The sequence below is a fragment of the Canis lupus genome, chromosome 6 (assembly GCF_048164855.1).
Source record: "Canis lupus baileyi chromosome 6, mCanLup2.hap1, whole genome shotgun sequence".
NCBI lineage: Eukaryota > Metazoa > Chordata > Mammalia > Carnivora > Canidae > Canis > Canis lupus.
Genome location: NC_132843.1, coordinates 50,989,325 through 51,006,682, shown reverse-complemented (window position 1 = coordinate 51,006,682; position 17,358 = coordinate 50,989,325). Strand labels below are relative to the sequence as shown.

At 35.4% G+C, this 17,358-nt stretch overlaps 1 protein-coding gene across 16 annotated transcripts in view; it reads right to left on the bottom strand.

Moving 5' to 3' along the window:
* DCAF6 (DDB1 and CUL4 associated factor 6) overlaps positions 1 to 17,358 on the bottom strand; it is a 131,264-nt gene that overhangs the window by 66,537 nt on the left and 47,369 nt on the right. For all 16 annotated transcript variants that reach the window (XM_072830468.1, XM_072830470.1, XM_072830467.1 and 13 more), the window contains exons 6-10: positions 16,988 to 17,123; positions 14,299 to 14,513; positions 7,332 to 7,425; positions 6,004 to 6,123; positions 3,127 to 3,387 (exon numbers count right to left, since the gene is read on the bottom strand). In XM_072830468.1, the coding sequence (XP_072686569.1) occupies positions 3,127 to 3,387; positions 6,004 to 6,123; positions 7,332 to 7,425; positions 14,299 to 14,513; positions 16,988 to 17,123 (826 nt within the window). The remainder of the gene's footprint in view (positions 1 to 3,126; positions 3,388 to 6,003; positions 6,124 to 7,331; positions 7,426 to 14,298; positions 14,514 to 16,987; positions 17,124 to 17,358) is intronic.

Sequence of the window (17,358 nt, the reverse complement as noted above, 5' to 3'; positions counted from 1 at the left end):
GCAGTTGAGCATCTGCCTTCACCTCAAGGCATGATACTGGGATCAGAGATCAAGTCTCGCATTGGGCTCCTTGCATGGAGCCTGCTTCTCCCTCTGCCTATAACTCTGCCTCTGTCTGTGTCTCTCATGAATAAATAAATAAAGTCTTAAATAAATAAATAAATAAATAAATAAATAAATAAATAAATAAATAATAAATAAACAAATCTATCTATCTATCTATCTATCTATCTATCTATAAGGGACCTAGGATTTTCAGAATGGGAAATGCTAGCTTCAAACTTTCCTCCTGCAGCTTCCTCACATCTCTGAGCCTTCAGAGAGATGAAGAGAGTGAGAGCCTTCCTCTGGATTAGGCTTTGGCTTAAGGGAATGTTGTGGCTATTTGATCTTCTACACAGATCACTAAAACTTTCTCCATATCAGAGATAAGGTTGTTTCGCTTTCTTACCATTTGTGTGTTTACTGGAGCAACACTTCTGATTTCCTTCATGAACTTTTCCTTTGCATTCACAATTTGGCTGTTTGGCACAAGAGGCCTAGTTTTTTGCCTATCTAGGCTTTCAGCATGACTTCTTCACTGAGCTTAATCATATTTAGTTTTTTATTTAAAGTAAGAGATGTGTAACTCTTCCTTTCACTTGAACACTTAGAGGCCATTTTAGGTTATCAACTGGCCTACTTTCAATATTGTCATATCTCAGGGAATAGGGAGGTCCAAGGAGAGGGAGAGAGAGAGAGGAACAGCTGTTCAAGAGAGCAGTCAAAACACACACACATTTACAGAATAAGTTCACTGTCTTATATAGGTGGCATTTGTGGTACTCCAAGTCAATGACAATAATAACATCAAAGATCACTAATCATAGATCACCCTAACAAACACGATAATAATGAAAAGGTTTGAAATATTGTGAGAATTACCAAAATGTGACACAGACATGAAGCAAGCAAACGCTGTTGGAAAAATACTGCCAACAGACTAGCTCGACGCAGGGTTGCCACAAACCTTCAATGTGTAAAAAAAAAAAAATATGCAAAACATAACAAACTAAAGCACAATAAAATGAGGTATATATTTGTAATAAAAATCACAGCTCCCCCTACCACACAGAGAATTCCTAGTATCCATAAACCTATCTGAACCTACAAGTGCAAAAGAGATTGGGGAAAAAACAAAACAAAACAGAAAAAACTCATTAAGTCTGTATTGTTAAAATGTTGTACTCAGGGATAAAGAAAGGCTTGCTGTCAAAACAATTCCAGGTATAATCCTTAGATACTACACCTAACATCAAATCATTTTCTTCAATACTGACCCTATTTGAGTAATATGGAAGTATTCTGATTTTCCAAAGTGCAGTCAACTAAAATTCTTATAACTGGTAGAGACCAGTTAAAAATATCTCCGTACTAGCTCAGCGGTTTAGCACCGCCTTCAGCCCAGGGCCTGATCCTGGAGACCGGGATAGAGTCCCGCATCGGGATCCCTGCATGGAGCCTGCTTCTCCCTCTGCCTGTGTCTCTGCCTCTCTCTGTGTCTCTCATGAATAAATAAATAAAATCTTTAAAAAAGGAAAGAAAAATATTTCCTTACTTCTTTAAAAAGATTACAGGCAAAGGTACCAAGTAATGATCAATCATTTCCCTATTTTAATGATTCAAATGACTACCTGATACTTACATTAAATATTAAAAGGGATTTAACAATCTGAAATGCAATATTAATTGTGTTAAATATCTGTAACAAAAAAGAAAAATGAAACTCCAAACTAAGTACTTTACTCAGAAATAGGTTTAAAAAACAACTGGAATTAGTTAGAATTCAGTGGCACATGAATATAAGCTAGGGAATTTTCTTACTAAGTTTTCCTGATAACTTATAATTGATCAAAATCTTTAAGAAAATTTCCAAGAATGCCATAACTTTAAAATTCTTTTTTTTTTTTTTACCAATTTTATCTGCTTTGACAAACTTTTGATTCTACTTCCCAAACACTCCAAAATATTTTACTTTACCATAGGTTGAAATGCTAACTATATCAATTAGACAGTGGAAAACCTGACTTAATAGCTCAGCTTTCAGCTTATTATTACAGATAAACTGTGCATAAGTATTAATAATTACATAATTGACTCTGGCTTCCATTCCCATAGAAACTGAAATGAATGACCAAAAATGGGATAAATTGATTAAAAAAATGCCTAATTTAAAACATCCTTTATTTGGTGATCTGGTATCAGAATTCAGAGAAGAATAGTGATAGCTTGGCAGTTAAGCTATCAGGAATTTTTTATAGATTTAAGTTTAGGCTTGCCAGTTGTATCTCTGGTTTCTAGTATTTTTTGTTATGTCAAGTGAATGCCTCCTTAGTAGAACCCAGAGAAATATATGAATAAAATCTTACTGCTTATTATAATTACATGTATACAGTTGAAATACCAAGTAAACTATAGTCATATCTGCTGAAAACTACTGTTATAAATACTAGTACATTCCATAGTTGGGGGGAAAAAAGTTGAACATAAGTAGTTTTAATATTGGGAGGAAAATAGTATTTTAACAGAATTTAGGAGTGGATTTTTTTTTCCACTAACATCAAGTATCAAGAAGACAAGGACTTGTTAAAACAAATCCTTTTCATGTAAGTATAGGAGAAATAAATCTTTTGGTAAATTGTGTATGTTGTCAAAAAGAGATGCTATTAAAAGGACCACATAGAATGTATTTAAAGTATTTCATGATTTGAAGAAAGATTATAAAAAATATAAATACAGAGAACCAAGTTAAGTCTAGAAAGACATTTTTGTCTATAATGGCTTATAAAAGTAATTTTTAAATCAACTGCATGAAGCTATGTCAAAACACTATCTGCTGGCACCTACACTTTTTAAAGAATTATCTTAGGTAAACTGAAGATACTGATATTTGTTAAATTCATGCAAGTTAGGCACACTTGAAGTTTGTGTTTAAATTACATGTTCACATATAACATGTCATTTTGATTTATTCTGGCAAGAACAAATTCATGTGATTTAGTATCTTTCAAACCAGAACATAAAGAAGTATTCATAATCAGAAATGATCAGATGAACCACAGCCTATTTAAAGAGTAGCATCCTCACCAGACTGATGATGAGTATGGCGTCCAGATGCCTCCACAGACTGCCTTTGTTCATTGTCTGGAGAAGACAGCAAAGATGTAGAATGAGGGCTTTCTGTAGAAGAGGATGTCGAATGAGCCTGAGCTGACATTGCAGAGGACGTAGAAGGCTGAAGAGACTGTTCAGCTGAAGGATCTACTTCCATTGCACTTTCCCCCACTTCCAAATCAGTACTTGATGGGACCGCAGGAAGTGCAGACACATCTGACTGGCTCGTTCCACCTTCAAAAAACACATGTTAATGCAAATTCAAATACTGACTGCTTTCCAAAACCAGCTACACTAAAGAGGTATGTTCAGAAAACACACGTGCACTTGCACATTCATGTACACACACAGGAACATATAATTTCAGGATATCAAAAATACTCAGTGGGGGTTTGATCCCTCTGACCAAATAGGCTAATCAAGAGGGGTAAAAATCTATCTACAGAACATTTTTGTTAAAATAATCAGTCTTTCAAGATCAATATGGTACCCCCATGTAGACAAAGCTAAATAATAGGTTGTAAAATGCCTAAAAATAACATCTTAATTTGAAGATGATGACTCTGATTTAATGACTGGATAATAGCAGGATGGATTTTATTTTTTGTTGTTGTTGTTGTTGTTTTGGAAAGCATGCATAAAAGTAGAGGGGAGCAGAGTGAGAGAATCTTTTTTTTTTTTTAGATTTTATTTATTTATTCATGAGAGACACACAGAGAGAGAAGCAGGCTCCATGCAAGGAGCCCGACATGAGACTCAATCCCAGGTCTCCAGGATCATGCCCTGGGCCGAAGGTGGTGCAAAACCGCTGAGCCACCTGGGCTGCCTGAGAGAATCTTAAGCAGGCTCCATGCCCAGTACAGAGCCACACACAGGGCTCAGTCTCACGACCCTGAGATCATGACCTGAGCTGAAATCAAGAGTCAGATGCTTAACTAATGGAGCCATGTAGATGCCCCGAGAATGAATTTTATTGATATGTTTCCATTCTACAACATAACATCTTTGGTAAATATTTAAATATTTTGGGAAGAGTGAAGTTACAAATAAGCCAGAATAAGATTAAGTTCCTATATTATGCTAAATGAAGTAAGTCAATCAGAGAAAGACAATTATATTATTTCACTCATGTAGAATTTAAGAAACAAAACAGGAGCATAGAGGGAGAGAGGAAAAAATAAAACAAGATGAAATCAGAGAGGGACAAACTGTAAGAGACTCTTAATCATAGGAAAAAGCTGAGGGTCACTGGAGAGGAGGTGGTGAGGGGATAGGGTAACTGGCTGATGGACATTAAAGAGGGCACATGGGCAGCCCCAGTGGCGCAGCGGTTTAGTGCCACCTGCAGCCTAGGGCGTGATCCTGGAGACCCGGGATCGAGTCCCACGTCAGGCTTCCTGCGTGGAGCCTGCTTCTCCCTCTGTCTGTGTCTCTGCCCCTCTCTCTCTGAATAAATAAATAAATCTTAAAAAAAAAAATAAAGAGGGCACATGATATAATGAGCATTGGGTGTTATACGACTGATGAATTACTGGCCTCTACTTCTGAAACCAATAATATATTATATGTTAATTTAAATTAAATAAAATAAATTAAAATAAAATTAAAATAAAATAAATTTAAATAAAATTTAAAAAATAAAAGTATATATACAAATAGAACAGAAACAAAAAGATTAGTTCCTGATTCCTACTTCATTAGTAATAATGTCTTAACCACTAAATTAACATAATACTGTCATGATTTAAAAAGGCTTGACTGAGGTGACTGGGTGGCTCAGTCTGGTAAGCATCTGCTTTCAACTCAGGTCATGATCCTGGGGGTCCTGGGATAGAGCTCCACATTGGGCTCCCCACTCAGCGGGGAGTCTGCTTCTCCTTCTCCCTCTTCTCCCACCCAACTCATGTACTCTGCTCCTTGTCTCTCAAATAAATAAAATCTTTTAAAAAATTAAAAAATAAAAAAATAAACAAAAAGGCTTGAGTATCTACTATGTGCAATGCTAGGCTTCGTGCTTTCTGCAAAGGAATAATTAGGAATAATCCATAAACATTAACAATTTTCCTCAATTCTAGATGTTATTAAAAGAAAGAATGGACTAATCAAGTTCATGTCTTATAAGATGCAACTACCACAAAATACCAAGTTTTTTCTTTTAATCACCATGATTTAAGTATTTCTTAAACTTAAGCACAAATTCAGTAACTCTTAAGTACACCCGCAGCCAAGGAACTTTTTTTTTTTAAGATTTTACTTATTTATTCATGAGAGACCCTAAGAGAGAGGCAGACATAGGCAGAGGGAGATGCAGGCTCTTCACAAGGATCCTAACGCAGGACTCAATCCCAGGACCCCGAGATCACCACCTGAGCCGAAGGCAGATGCTCAACCACTGAGCCACCCAGGTGCCCCCAAGGAATTTTTTAAGTTAATTGCTCAAGAGCCCAAAGCTAGAAAGTAATGAACTAAAATATGAAAATAGGTCAGCTAACACTAGAAACAGCAATTAATAACCAACGCATAAGTAACCTAAAGGTTAAACTATTTCATCATATAAAACTTCATCTACAGAGTTTTATATATTTCCATTCTCAGAATGCATACAAAAAAGACTTCAAAGGGAAGTATCAGGTTTTCTTACTTTTCTTGAGAAAAGCGAAAAAGAAGAGGTAGGTCTACTGGAACGTGAAGGGACAAATTATACTCAATACCTTTGGTCCTCTACTGCTTCACACAATATAGTTAAGGACCTGTGATTATTATAGATATAAACTGGATGATATAAGTAAAGCAAATGTCAATAAAACAGCTTTTGCCAGCTTTTGAGTGACTTCAATTAAGAAAAATTACCTCTTGGTCGAGATCTTCCTCGCCCCCTATTGCTTTGTGCCACTTCACTTGCTTCTTCAAACCACCTCGATAACATGTCAGACATTCTCTGCATCAATGACACATTGGGACTTTGCTCACCTATCACAATACAGTTCTTATCAGTGAATTCAGTAGTAAGTCAGGATCTTTCATTAATGCAAAAACCCAGATATTAAGGCCTTTAAAATGAGAGCAATTAAAAAAAAAAGAATCAAATTGCCTAAATAAATTATATTAATGTACACAAATCTATCAGTTATCATCACATTTCATAGTATATATTTTTGCAAGTGACTCTCCATCTATATTTTGAGTTCCTCAAGAATAGGATTTATATTTCATCTTTGTCTATTCTTAAGTACCTCTACACCTCTCACCCTGACTGACCCCCAACCCACATCTTTAGTTCCACCAGCTCATGAATTATATCAATTAAAAGAAAGGTTTGCACTCTCAAATTTCCTTAAACTGATTTTCACCACACTGTAAGCATATTCCATATATTTGAAATTAACAAAAACTAGAAAGTATTGTATTTGTCTCTTCCCTCTACTCCTTTTCTCCTTCAAATATATGTTTTCTTTAGGGAATTATCAAATTAAGTATGACATCAAATTAAAGATAATTCTATAATCATATAATTTAAAATGCAAATAATTTGTTCTTGAATTTTCATGAAAATAGAATTTCATACTTTACTGCCTTTATTTAGTGTTGCTTTAAGTTTAAATATATAAGATGATGACAAGGATAATATATTGGGGAATATGCTTTTGATCTTAAAAGAATTCAAAAGTCATTAAAATAAGATTTTGGCTACCAACCAATTATTAACATACACACAGATTAATTCTATTTTAAAAGTGTGCCATCTTAAGGCTCCCAAAGTAGTTTCTTATGCTTATCAAAAGCACTTGATAAAAGAAAAATAATTTATCTGCTATTATAAAACTCTTGGGTTGGAAATTGAAGTTTTCATTTCACTTTATATCTAATAGGCAAAGTTAAAAAGATTGATGATGTCCAATGTTTTACATGGCAATGGGCATTCTCATACTTCCAGTAGAAATGTAAAGTAGTGTACTTATTTTGGAGGGTAATATGATAGCTATCAAAAGTAAATGTATTATCCAGTGATCCAGTCATTCATTCCACTTTTAGGAATTGATCTTCAGATGCATTTGCACAAGTATATTAAGATAAAAGTACAAGGATGTTTGTTTCAGCATCACTTATAAGAAGAAAAGAAATAAGTTAAAAGATTAATTTTTAAATTCTATATTAGAAAGGCTGAAAAGTAGAGTTACCATCTCGTTCTCGTTCACTCTCAGGCCTCGCTCGGGGTCCAGTGTCTGACCAATCACCACGAAGTCTCAGACGCTTCACTGGAGGCTGTCGTAACTAAAAGATGAAGAGAAAACTCATTTGCTCAATTCTTAAAGCATACTTGAAGTCTAACAAATTCTTTTCATGTCTTTGCTTTCTTTATTGAGTATGCAAAAGAGATCCTAAGTCAAAACATGAAAGACGGCTCTTAATAATGATGGTACCTATTGATGGTACAGCCTACACTTAACATCTTCACCCTAAATTAGAGTCTGAGTGCAACTTTGAAATCATGTATATGTGACTTCTAATCCCACCTGTATCACTTTACAACTGACCACAGGAAAGTTATTTAACTGCAATGAGCTTGAGTTTTGTTCGTTTTTTTTTTTTTTAAGATTTTATTTATTTATTCATGAGAGACACAGAGAGAGGCAGAGACACAGGCCGAGGGTGAAGTAGGCTCCATGCAGGGAGCCCGACATGGGACTTGATCCCGGGACTTCAGGATTGCGCCCTGGGCCAAAGGCAGGAACTAAACCGCTGAGCCACCCAGGGATCCCCAATGAGCCTGAGTTTTGATGATGATACATGTAGTCTAGGTAAAGTATCTACATACCTGACAATAGGAATTATCACTATTTTATTATCAGTTTACTCTCCGGTTCCCCCCCATCTACTGCAACCCTTCATTACTCACTTCAGGATCTCTACTCTATCTGGTTTCCCTCATTTTTGGCTAATTACTCTTCCTCCTACTTCAGCTGCATCCTACAAACTTACTATAGTCTACAACCTCCTAATTCCTTCTAACCTTTCTCAGAAGATGTATCATTTATTTTGCTTAAGCTTAATAACTCCATCTGTGCTTTTCATTTTATTCCTTCAATTCCTCAAGCACTTTGCTTTGACAATTATGCTCTTTCCCATACGTACATTCATTTCCTCTCTCATTTCTTCCTTACAATATGCTGAAGATACTTACCATTTTTAACAAACAAAACACCTCAATTTTATATTTCTATCCAGCTATACTCGTTCCCATTTTCTGAAGCCTTATTGCCAAGCTTCTTGGAAAGAAGTCTATATTTATTCCACTTTTATCTTCTAATCCTTCCTCAATTCACTGTAGTCATCTTATGTTCCCAACATTCCACTGAATTCATTCTCATCAATGTCACCCATGAGTGATTACTTGCTAAGTTCACTGATCAGTGAAAAAGTGATCGACAATCAATTGCCAATCCAAATGGCACACCTTTCACAACTTAATCCATTTGATGTCTATAGCATTTAACACCCTTGATCATTCTCTGTAACTTTTATAATGTTTAATATTTTTTATTGAGATATAACACACGTAACATGATAGTCACCCTTTTAAAGCGTGTAGGTCAGTGGTTCATATGCACAAAGCTGCGCAACCACTTGCACCATTAATTCCAGGATGTTTTCATTACCTCAAAGAGAAATCCTAGAACTGTGAGCAGCTGCTCCTCACTCCTCCCAGCACTTGGCTCCTGGTGACCATGAATCTACTTTCTGTCTCTAGGGCTATGCCTGTTCTGGACATTTCATAGACATGGAATAATATGTGGTTCTATCTGGCTTTTTTCATATGGCATAGTATTTTCAAAGTTCATCCATGTTGTACCATGTATCATTTCTTTTTATGGTTCAATAATATTCCATTATTTGGATATACCATATTTTGTTTATTCATTTATCAGTCTATGAGCATTGAGTAGTTTTCATTTTTCGGCTGTTGTGAACAATGCTGCTAGGAACATATGTGGAAGATTTTATGGGGACATATGTTTTCAATTCTCTTCAGTATATATCTAGAAATGGATTTGCTAGATCATATGATAACTCTATGTTTAACTTTTGAGGAACTGCCAAGCTGTTTTCCAAAGCAGCTGCACCATTTTACATTCCTACCAGCAATGTGTGAAAGCTCCAATTTCTCCACATCTTCAATGCTGTTATTGACCTTTAAAATTTTAGTCGACCTAGTAAGTGTGAAATGGTACCTTACTGTGGTTCCAATATATTTTGGTTACTAGATTCTAAATCATAAATCAATGATATACAAACATTTTCTCCCATTTTTGTGGCTCACTTCTTTTATTTTTATTTTTTAATAAAACATTGATTTTTTTTCCTTTTAATTAAGCAGATTTTGATAGAAATCTGTAAATTTTCTGTTTTCCCCTGGAAACCATACTGAGCAACAAGATGGAGAGAATCTTTACACCCTCGGCAAAGAAGACAGAAAAAAAAAACCTTCACAAATTCCATAAGTATATAAATGTGGCTAAGAACAACAAAGAATAGCAAAATCTGCAGGAAGCCACAAGTGTGACAGGGAATAATCAGAAGATTAGAGAAAGCCTAGTGTGGCAGGTGTCCAAAATCTTAGACAAATAATCATTTCCAGAAACAGCAGGCCTCACTCTGTATGTGAACTATATTTAGAATAGAAAAGAGCCCTGCTCCATAGTTATGAAAGAGGAATTTTATATTATACAAGCAAAGAAATAGTGTTTTAACTTCAGCAACTCTTTCTGGAACAAGGTCTTCAAGTTAAAAACAGTCTCAAGCTTGACTTTTTGAGATATGCAAAATAACCTAGTCAAGAATACTGAAAATGGGGAAAAGATATTTGCAAATGACATATCAGATAAAGGGCTAGTTTCCAAGATCTATAAAGAACTTATTAAACTCAACACCAAAGAAACAAACAATCCAATCATGAAATGGGTAAAAGACATGAAGAGAAATCTCACAGAGGAAGACAGAGACATGGCCAACATGCATATGAGAAAATGCTCTGCATCACTTGCCATCAGGGAAATACAAATCAAAACCACAATGAGATACCACCTCACACCAGTGAGAATGGGGGCAAATTAACAAGGCAGGAAACAACAAATGTTGGAGAGGATGCGGAGAAAAGGGAACCCTCTTACACTGTTGGTGGGAATGTGAACTAGTGCAGCCACTCTGGAAAACTGTGTGGAGGTTCCTCAAAGAGTTAACAATAGACCTGCCCTACGACCCAGCAATTGCACTGCTGGGGATTTACCCCAAAGATACAGATGCAATGAAACGCCGGGACACCTGCACCCCGATGTTTATAGCAGCAATGGCCACAATAGTCAAACTGTGGAAGGGGCCTCAGTGTCCATCGAAAGATGAATGGATAAAGAAGATGTGGTTTATGAATACAATGGAATATTACTCAGTTATTAGAAATGACAAATACCCACCATTTGCTTCAACGTGGATGAAACTGGAGGGTATTATGCTGAGTGAAGTAAGTCAGTCGGAGAAGGACAAACATTATATGTTCTCATTCATGTGGGGAATATAAATAATAGTGAAAGGGAATATAAGGGAAGGGAGAAGAAATGTGTGGGAAATATCAGAAAGGGAAACATAACGTAAAGACTGCTAACTCTGGGAAACGAACTAGGGGTGGTAGAAGGGGAGGAGGGCGGGGGGTGGGAGTGATTGGGTGACGGGCACTGGGGGTTATTCTGTATGTTGGTAAATTGAACACCAATAAAAAAAAAAAAAAGAGGGAAAAAAAAAGAATACTGAAAATGGTGCAAGCATTAATTCAGTCATTCAACTAAGACTTTCCTGAGCACCTTCTATGTACCAGGTACCACTCTAGGTATTAGGAAAAGATCAATGGACAAATCACACAAAAACTCCAATGTTACATAATTTACAAACTAGTGGAGTAGATGAACAACACATGGTAAAAAAAAAAAAAAAAAAAAAGTAAAATATACAAAAGAAAGTGTTGAGTATTATGGGGAAAAAAAATTAAGTAGACAAAAGTGATAGGCAGTACCTAGGAGTTAAGGGCTGCGATTTTAAAATGGGAGGTTAAGGAGGGCCTCACTGAGAATGTGACAAGAGTGAAAACCTAAAAATAGGTAAGAAAAGATGAAATCCAGATATGTGGGAAGACCATTTGATGTGCAGTAAATGCAAAAACATAAGGGAGAAGCATGCTTAGGCTGCCTAAATAAGTCAGTAGAGGTGACCAGAGCAGAGTACAGTAGAAGTACTGAGAAAACAGTACAAGTCAAGAAGCACATGATAGAAGATCTTGAAGCCACTATAGGGACCTTAGTTTTTGTTTTAAGTGAGATGGAGAACCACTTGGGAGTGTTGATCAGAAGAGTAGCGTAATTTGACTTGATTTTAAAGGATCATTTAGGTGCTACATAAGTAAAGGACTATGAGGTTGGGGGTGAAAGCAAGGAGACTGGTTAAAAGCTACCACAACAATCTAGGAAAGATGGTGATGTCTTGGATCAGGGTAGTAGTGGTAGTGAGAATGCAAAGTAGTCCTACAGATTTGGGATATGTATTTTTGAAACAAACTGTGAGAACAGAAAATGAGACACCAGATTCAACAACGTGGACCAACAACGAAGTAGGGCAAGTGGGGAAAATGTCAAATAGATAGGAGAGGAAAAGGAAGACAGCAAAGACAATAAAAAGAAAACAGAATACAAAAAAAGAAAAATGAGAAGTGACAAAAAATACTAAAGAATGGAAAAATGAAAGAGAAATTATAAGAGGATATAAAGAAAGAAAAAGAAGCCTCCACAAATTAAGAAAATATAAAAATATCATGAATACATAAGAAAAAAATCATTATGTGAAACTTTTATTCACATTTTAAAACCCCAATCATTTCTTACATTTCCAGTCAAAATACATTATTCCTTCCTCTGCTCCTCTTATAACATAACTCATGTGTAATTTTATTGTTAAAGTTTTACATATTCTTTTATTTGTATCTTTCCACTAAACTGTAAATTCCTGAGTAAGAGGCCATGTCTTTGTCACAGTTGTCCTTGAATTTCTAAAGTTTCTAAAGGACCTAGTATATGCAGGTGCCCAATAAAGATCTGGTGAGTAGAATGTATCCAAATGCTACTATCAAGGATTTGGCATAAAATACTGAAGAAAACCTGATGAGCTTAAGAAGGGGACAGACTACTAATTTCTTCTTCTATATACACCTGTGATTGCTTGGTTTAGTATACTAAGCATGATTTATTTTTGTAATTTTAATCTACTGTGAGAAGTATTATTCTTAATTTAGTTAATTCAACAAAGAATACTGAGAAAACCACATTCAAAAAATAACCAAGTGTTCATGACTCAGCCTCATTCACACTGATTATGTAAACATATTTTGGCTAAATATTCTATGGTATAAAAGCTGGTTGGCCCACTTAAAAATGTTTCTGCATTTCCAACTTTCATTATGTAATAGTCACAAAGCTAGACTGTAACTTCACTAGAGCACATATCTCAAGAGGAATTACACAGCAGCAACAAAATAAAAGAGCAGATCTCATGTTTTCAATTAAACCAATAAATTCAAAAATAGCTTTCATTAGCCATCATACTCTTCTTTGTCAATTTCCTCATTCACTTAAATACACTAGCATATTTAAAATTCCCAAAAATATTTATAAAGTTATCCTGATTTTTTCCCCTCATTTTATAGCCTTCTAAACCTGTAATCATAAGAACTGGATTTAGTTTTGTAGAAATTAGAAAATTGTTGTTCCTGAGTACCTTTAAGGTATGTTCAATAGGGGTTGGTCCAATACCGAAAAGTTACTGATTATTAATAAAGCAACAGTTAATTTCAAAAACATTTACAAGCCAAACAGTAGAGTGATTAAACACAAAACATTAAAAAAAAAAATCCAAAGTGCAAAAGATGTTGGGGAAAGCAGTTTCTGTGAGGTTAAAACAATCATTCTTCTATTGCTGAATACTTCAAGGATGTATTATTTCTGGGTTTTGCCTTTTACAAATAAGAAGATGATCTGCTATTTTATTTTTTTAAAGATTTTATTTTTAAGTAATCTCTGTGGGACTTAAACTCACGACCCCAAGATCAAGAGTTGCAGGCTCTACTAACTGAGCCTGCCAGGCATTCCAATGGTTTGGTTCACTATTTGAGTCATTTTAGTGGTAGTATTTCTTCTACCCAATTTTCAATATGTAATATTTTATATATATGTGTGTGTGTATATATATAATAGATATAAAATGTGATAATATAAACTTCAATAAGACTAAATGTTTATGTTTAACAAGATTTTACATATTACCATTTACCATTCACATGTAGACAGCAATTCCTTCCTCTCCCCACTGTTTGCATATGTATGTGTGTGTATATACTTTAAGTTACCTTTTTCCCACTCACTAAGTCCTATGTATTTTGTAAAATGTACCTAGGGATGCATGTTCATAACCATGAAAGAGAAGCACGATCAGGAGAGAAAGGGATTGCTGTCGACATTTGAATAGTAAATACTAACAGATAAAACTCTGATTGGTGTATGAACATAAACATTTAGTCTCTTGGGAGTTTACAAATCCTAGTTTTTATTATTTTAATTGCTTTTTCTGCAACCATTAGAACTGTTGATTTTCTTGCTTGCTGCTGTGCTTCCAACAAAGTTAAATATTTTGCTAGTGGATATACTCTTTAAAAAAAATTCACAATATTTTTCTAGAGCCTGATTCTTAATTATTAGCCCCTGTTCTTTTTTTTTTTTTTTTTTAAGATTTTATTTATTCTTGAAAGACAGAGAGAGAGAAAGGCAGAGACACAGGCAGAGGGAGAAGCAGGCTCCATGCAGGGAGCCTGATGTGGGACTCGATCCTGGAACCCCAGGGACATAACCTGAGCCAAAGGCAGATGCTCAACAACTGAGCCACCTAGGTATCCCTAGCCTCTGTTCTTTCATGTATATTCCATGTCTTTTTACAAAACCTAGACTATAAATGCCTTAAAAATCTATTCTATTTTTTGAAGCCCTACAGGCCCCAGGAGTCACTGAATTAATGTTTCCTGAACTGAAAGAAGAATATGGTTTTGAGTAAACTTACCTCCTCTCTTCTTTCTTCTGCAGAAGGAGTTTTAAGTTCTCGTGCAGTATCATCTTTCGGGTCAAAAAGATATATATAATCTGAGGAGTAGCTAACAAGAATCTCTTGGCCATCCTCACTGTAACACAGAGATGTCACCCTGCAGGACTTATTATTGAGATGGGAAGGGATAAAACGGGCAACCATTCCAGTAGTTCCTCGACCTGCATAATTCCCTAAATAAGAAAACAGGAAGTTATATACATTTTTTAAGAAAAATATTTTTAAAACTCCTAATCTAAATTATGAGATGTATGATTTAATGTAGCAATATAAAATCCAAAATATCATATTCTATTTCTAGAAGAGGCCCTTTTCTCAATAGCCCGATTTTATAACAAAATAATAGAGAATATAGCATAAAGGCTACATATCTTCAAAAAAAAATTTCCTGAGTGGCTGGAATTACATAGATTACATAAATGTTCTATAAATTACATGAATGTATTATTCAAAATATGAGTCATTTAATTAAAATGATTTGTGATTATAGTTATACTAAATCATCTTCCAAAAATTTTCCCCCAATGAAGGTAATATAATTTTTAGAATATAAATAGTTAAGGTTATATTTATTATTAGTATACTAGATAAAATAGTGTACTTTCCTTTTTAAATGATTTACCTTTTGCTTCAGGTTAAAAAAAGATTTATTTATTTTTCTTATTAATCTCTACATTCAATGTGGGGCCCAAATTCATGACCCTGAGATCAAAAGTTGCATGATCTTCTGACTGACCCAGCCAGGCACCCCTATGCCTGTTTGTTTTTTTTTTTAAAGATTTTATTTATTTATTCATGAGAAACACACACAGAGAGAGGGGCAGAGACACAGGCAGAGGGAGAAGCAGGCTCCATGCAAGGAGCCTGAAGCGGGACTCAATCCCAGGACTCCAGGATCACGCCCTGGGCCAAAGGCAGGCACTAAACCGCTGAGCCACCCAGGGATCTCAGGCACCCCTATGTTTTTAAAAGATTTTTGATTGTCATGAAATTTTCCTCTTGATATCAGAATGAGGACACATTTCCAACTTTAATAATTTTGTCAATCATCAATATAATAGGAGAGAGAGAACCTGCACATGAGTGGGGGGTTTGTGGTGGGGAGGATGGGAGAAGGCAGAGGGAGAAGGAGAGAGAGAATCTTAAGCAGGCTCCATGCTCAGAAGAGCCCATTGCAGGGCTCTGAAATCTCATGACCCTGAAATCATGACCTGCATCAAAATCAAGAGTTGGACAAAAAACTGACTGAGCCACCCAGGTGCCCTCAACCTAGTCTTCCCTTTCAGTAATCTATGTCCATTTTTACTGGATATAAATTAACACTGAGATTGGCATTGTTAGTTTCTGGCCAAGTCCACTTTTATTTTTAGCAATATAAAACATGCGAATATATGTAATGTGTATATAATGTATGTATATTTGGTGGATGTGTGGGTATATAATCCTGGCCTCCCCTTACTGAGAAAATGCTAATAAGTTGGCTTTAATTTGGATATTTCAGAGGTGGTCTGAATATCCATAATGGATAAGGAGCAAATGAGTTTAATACAATCAGTCTTAAATGGTATATAAATGTAGAAGCTGAGAATAAAAGGAAACATTAAAAAGCCAAGATTGCTAACAACCACCAGAAACTAGGAGAGAAGCATGCAAGAGCCTCCTGAGTGTCACCAGCAGAAAACCCTACAAAAGACTGATTTTAGATCTCTAACCTCTGGAAAGGTAAGAATCAATTTCTGACATCTTAAACTTCAGTGCTCCAGCATCACTAATAGTAATTTAACTAGGCATAAGTATATACTGTACATTAACACATACCCAAGTCACTGTTCTTTCCTAACTTTCCTCTCTCCCACAAAGAGAAATTAGAAAGCCAAATGTTGTGGGCTAATCGTGTCCCCCCCAAATTCATGTCCATCCAGAACTCGGAATGATTCTGGAATATTTGGAAATAGGGTCTTTGCAGATGTAATGAGGCCACACTGGATTAGGGTGAGCCCTAGTTCCAATATGACCAGTGTCCCAATAAGAGGAAAATGTGGATTCAGATACATACAGAGGAGAATGGTATATAAATGTGGAAGGAGAGAGTGAAAGGAAACATTTAAAGCCATATTGCCAACAATCATCAGAAACTAGGAGAGAAGCATGCAAGAGCTTCCCTGAGAGCCACCAGCAGAAAACCCTACAATAGACTGATTTTAGATATCTAACCTCCAGAAAGATGGGAAGTTATCTTAAGCCACCCAATTTGTGGTAATTTGTTATCACAGCCCTAGGAAATTAATATGATCAACTGTTACAACTTTTTAAAGTGATAAACTGCAAAAGTATCACCTTGATAGGGTCATAAAATCTTGGTAAATGCTATTTTTACATGTATATGTATGCTCCACACCCAGTGTGGAGTCCAACGTAGGGCTTGAACTCACGACCCTAAGATCAAAAGTTGGATGTTTAACTAATCAAGCAACCCAGGCATCCTAGTAAAATGCTATTTTTTTAATAATAACCCATATTATTTAAATACATTGTATTTGCTGAATTTTAGGACTAACTCATGAAATTTTAAAATTGCAAATATGTCATAAATATTTATTCTTTGCGCTCACAGAATCTTATATTTTCTGTAATATCAGCTTTTTACCTGTGGCTCTTGTGCCCAGCATTCGCCGATCATATATTCGTACTGAGCTATCTGAACAGCCAACAGCAAGATAATATGGTATTGGTGGACAAATAGCTACAGATGTGGCAGCACGTCGGCAGTTAATTAAAATATCCTACAAAAGATAAAACAACACCAGTTATATACAGCTTTGCTGTACAGAGGCTCCTCTAAAGATTTAAAACATTTTCCTCTTAATTAAAAGAAAATAACCTTTCTCAGAAATCCTAACTCAGTATGATAATGAGAAGACAAAAACAACATGGTTTTCTTTTAATTTATTTTTCATGTTTCTATCAGTGTTTCTAACAAATTCAGCTTATGTGAGACCATAATAAATATACTCAGTC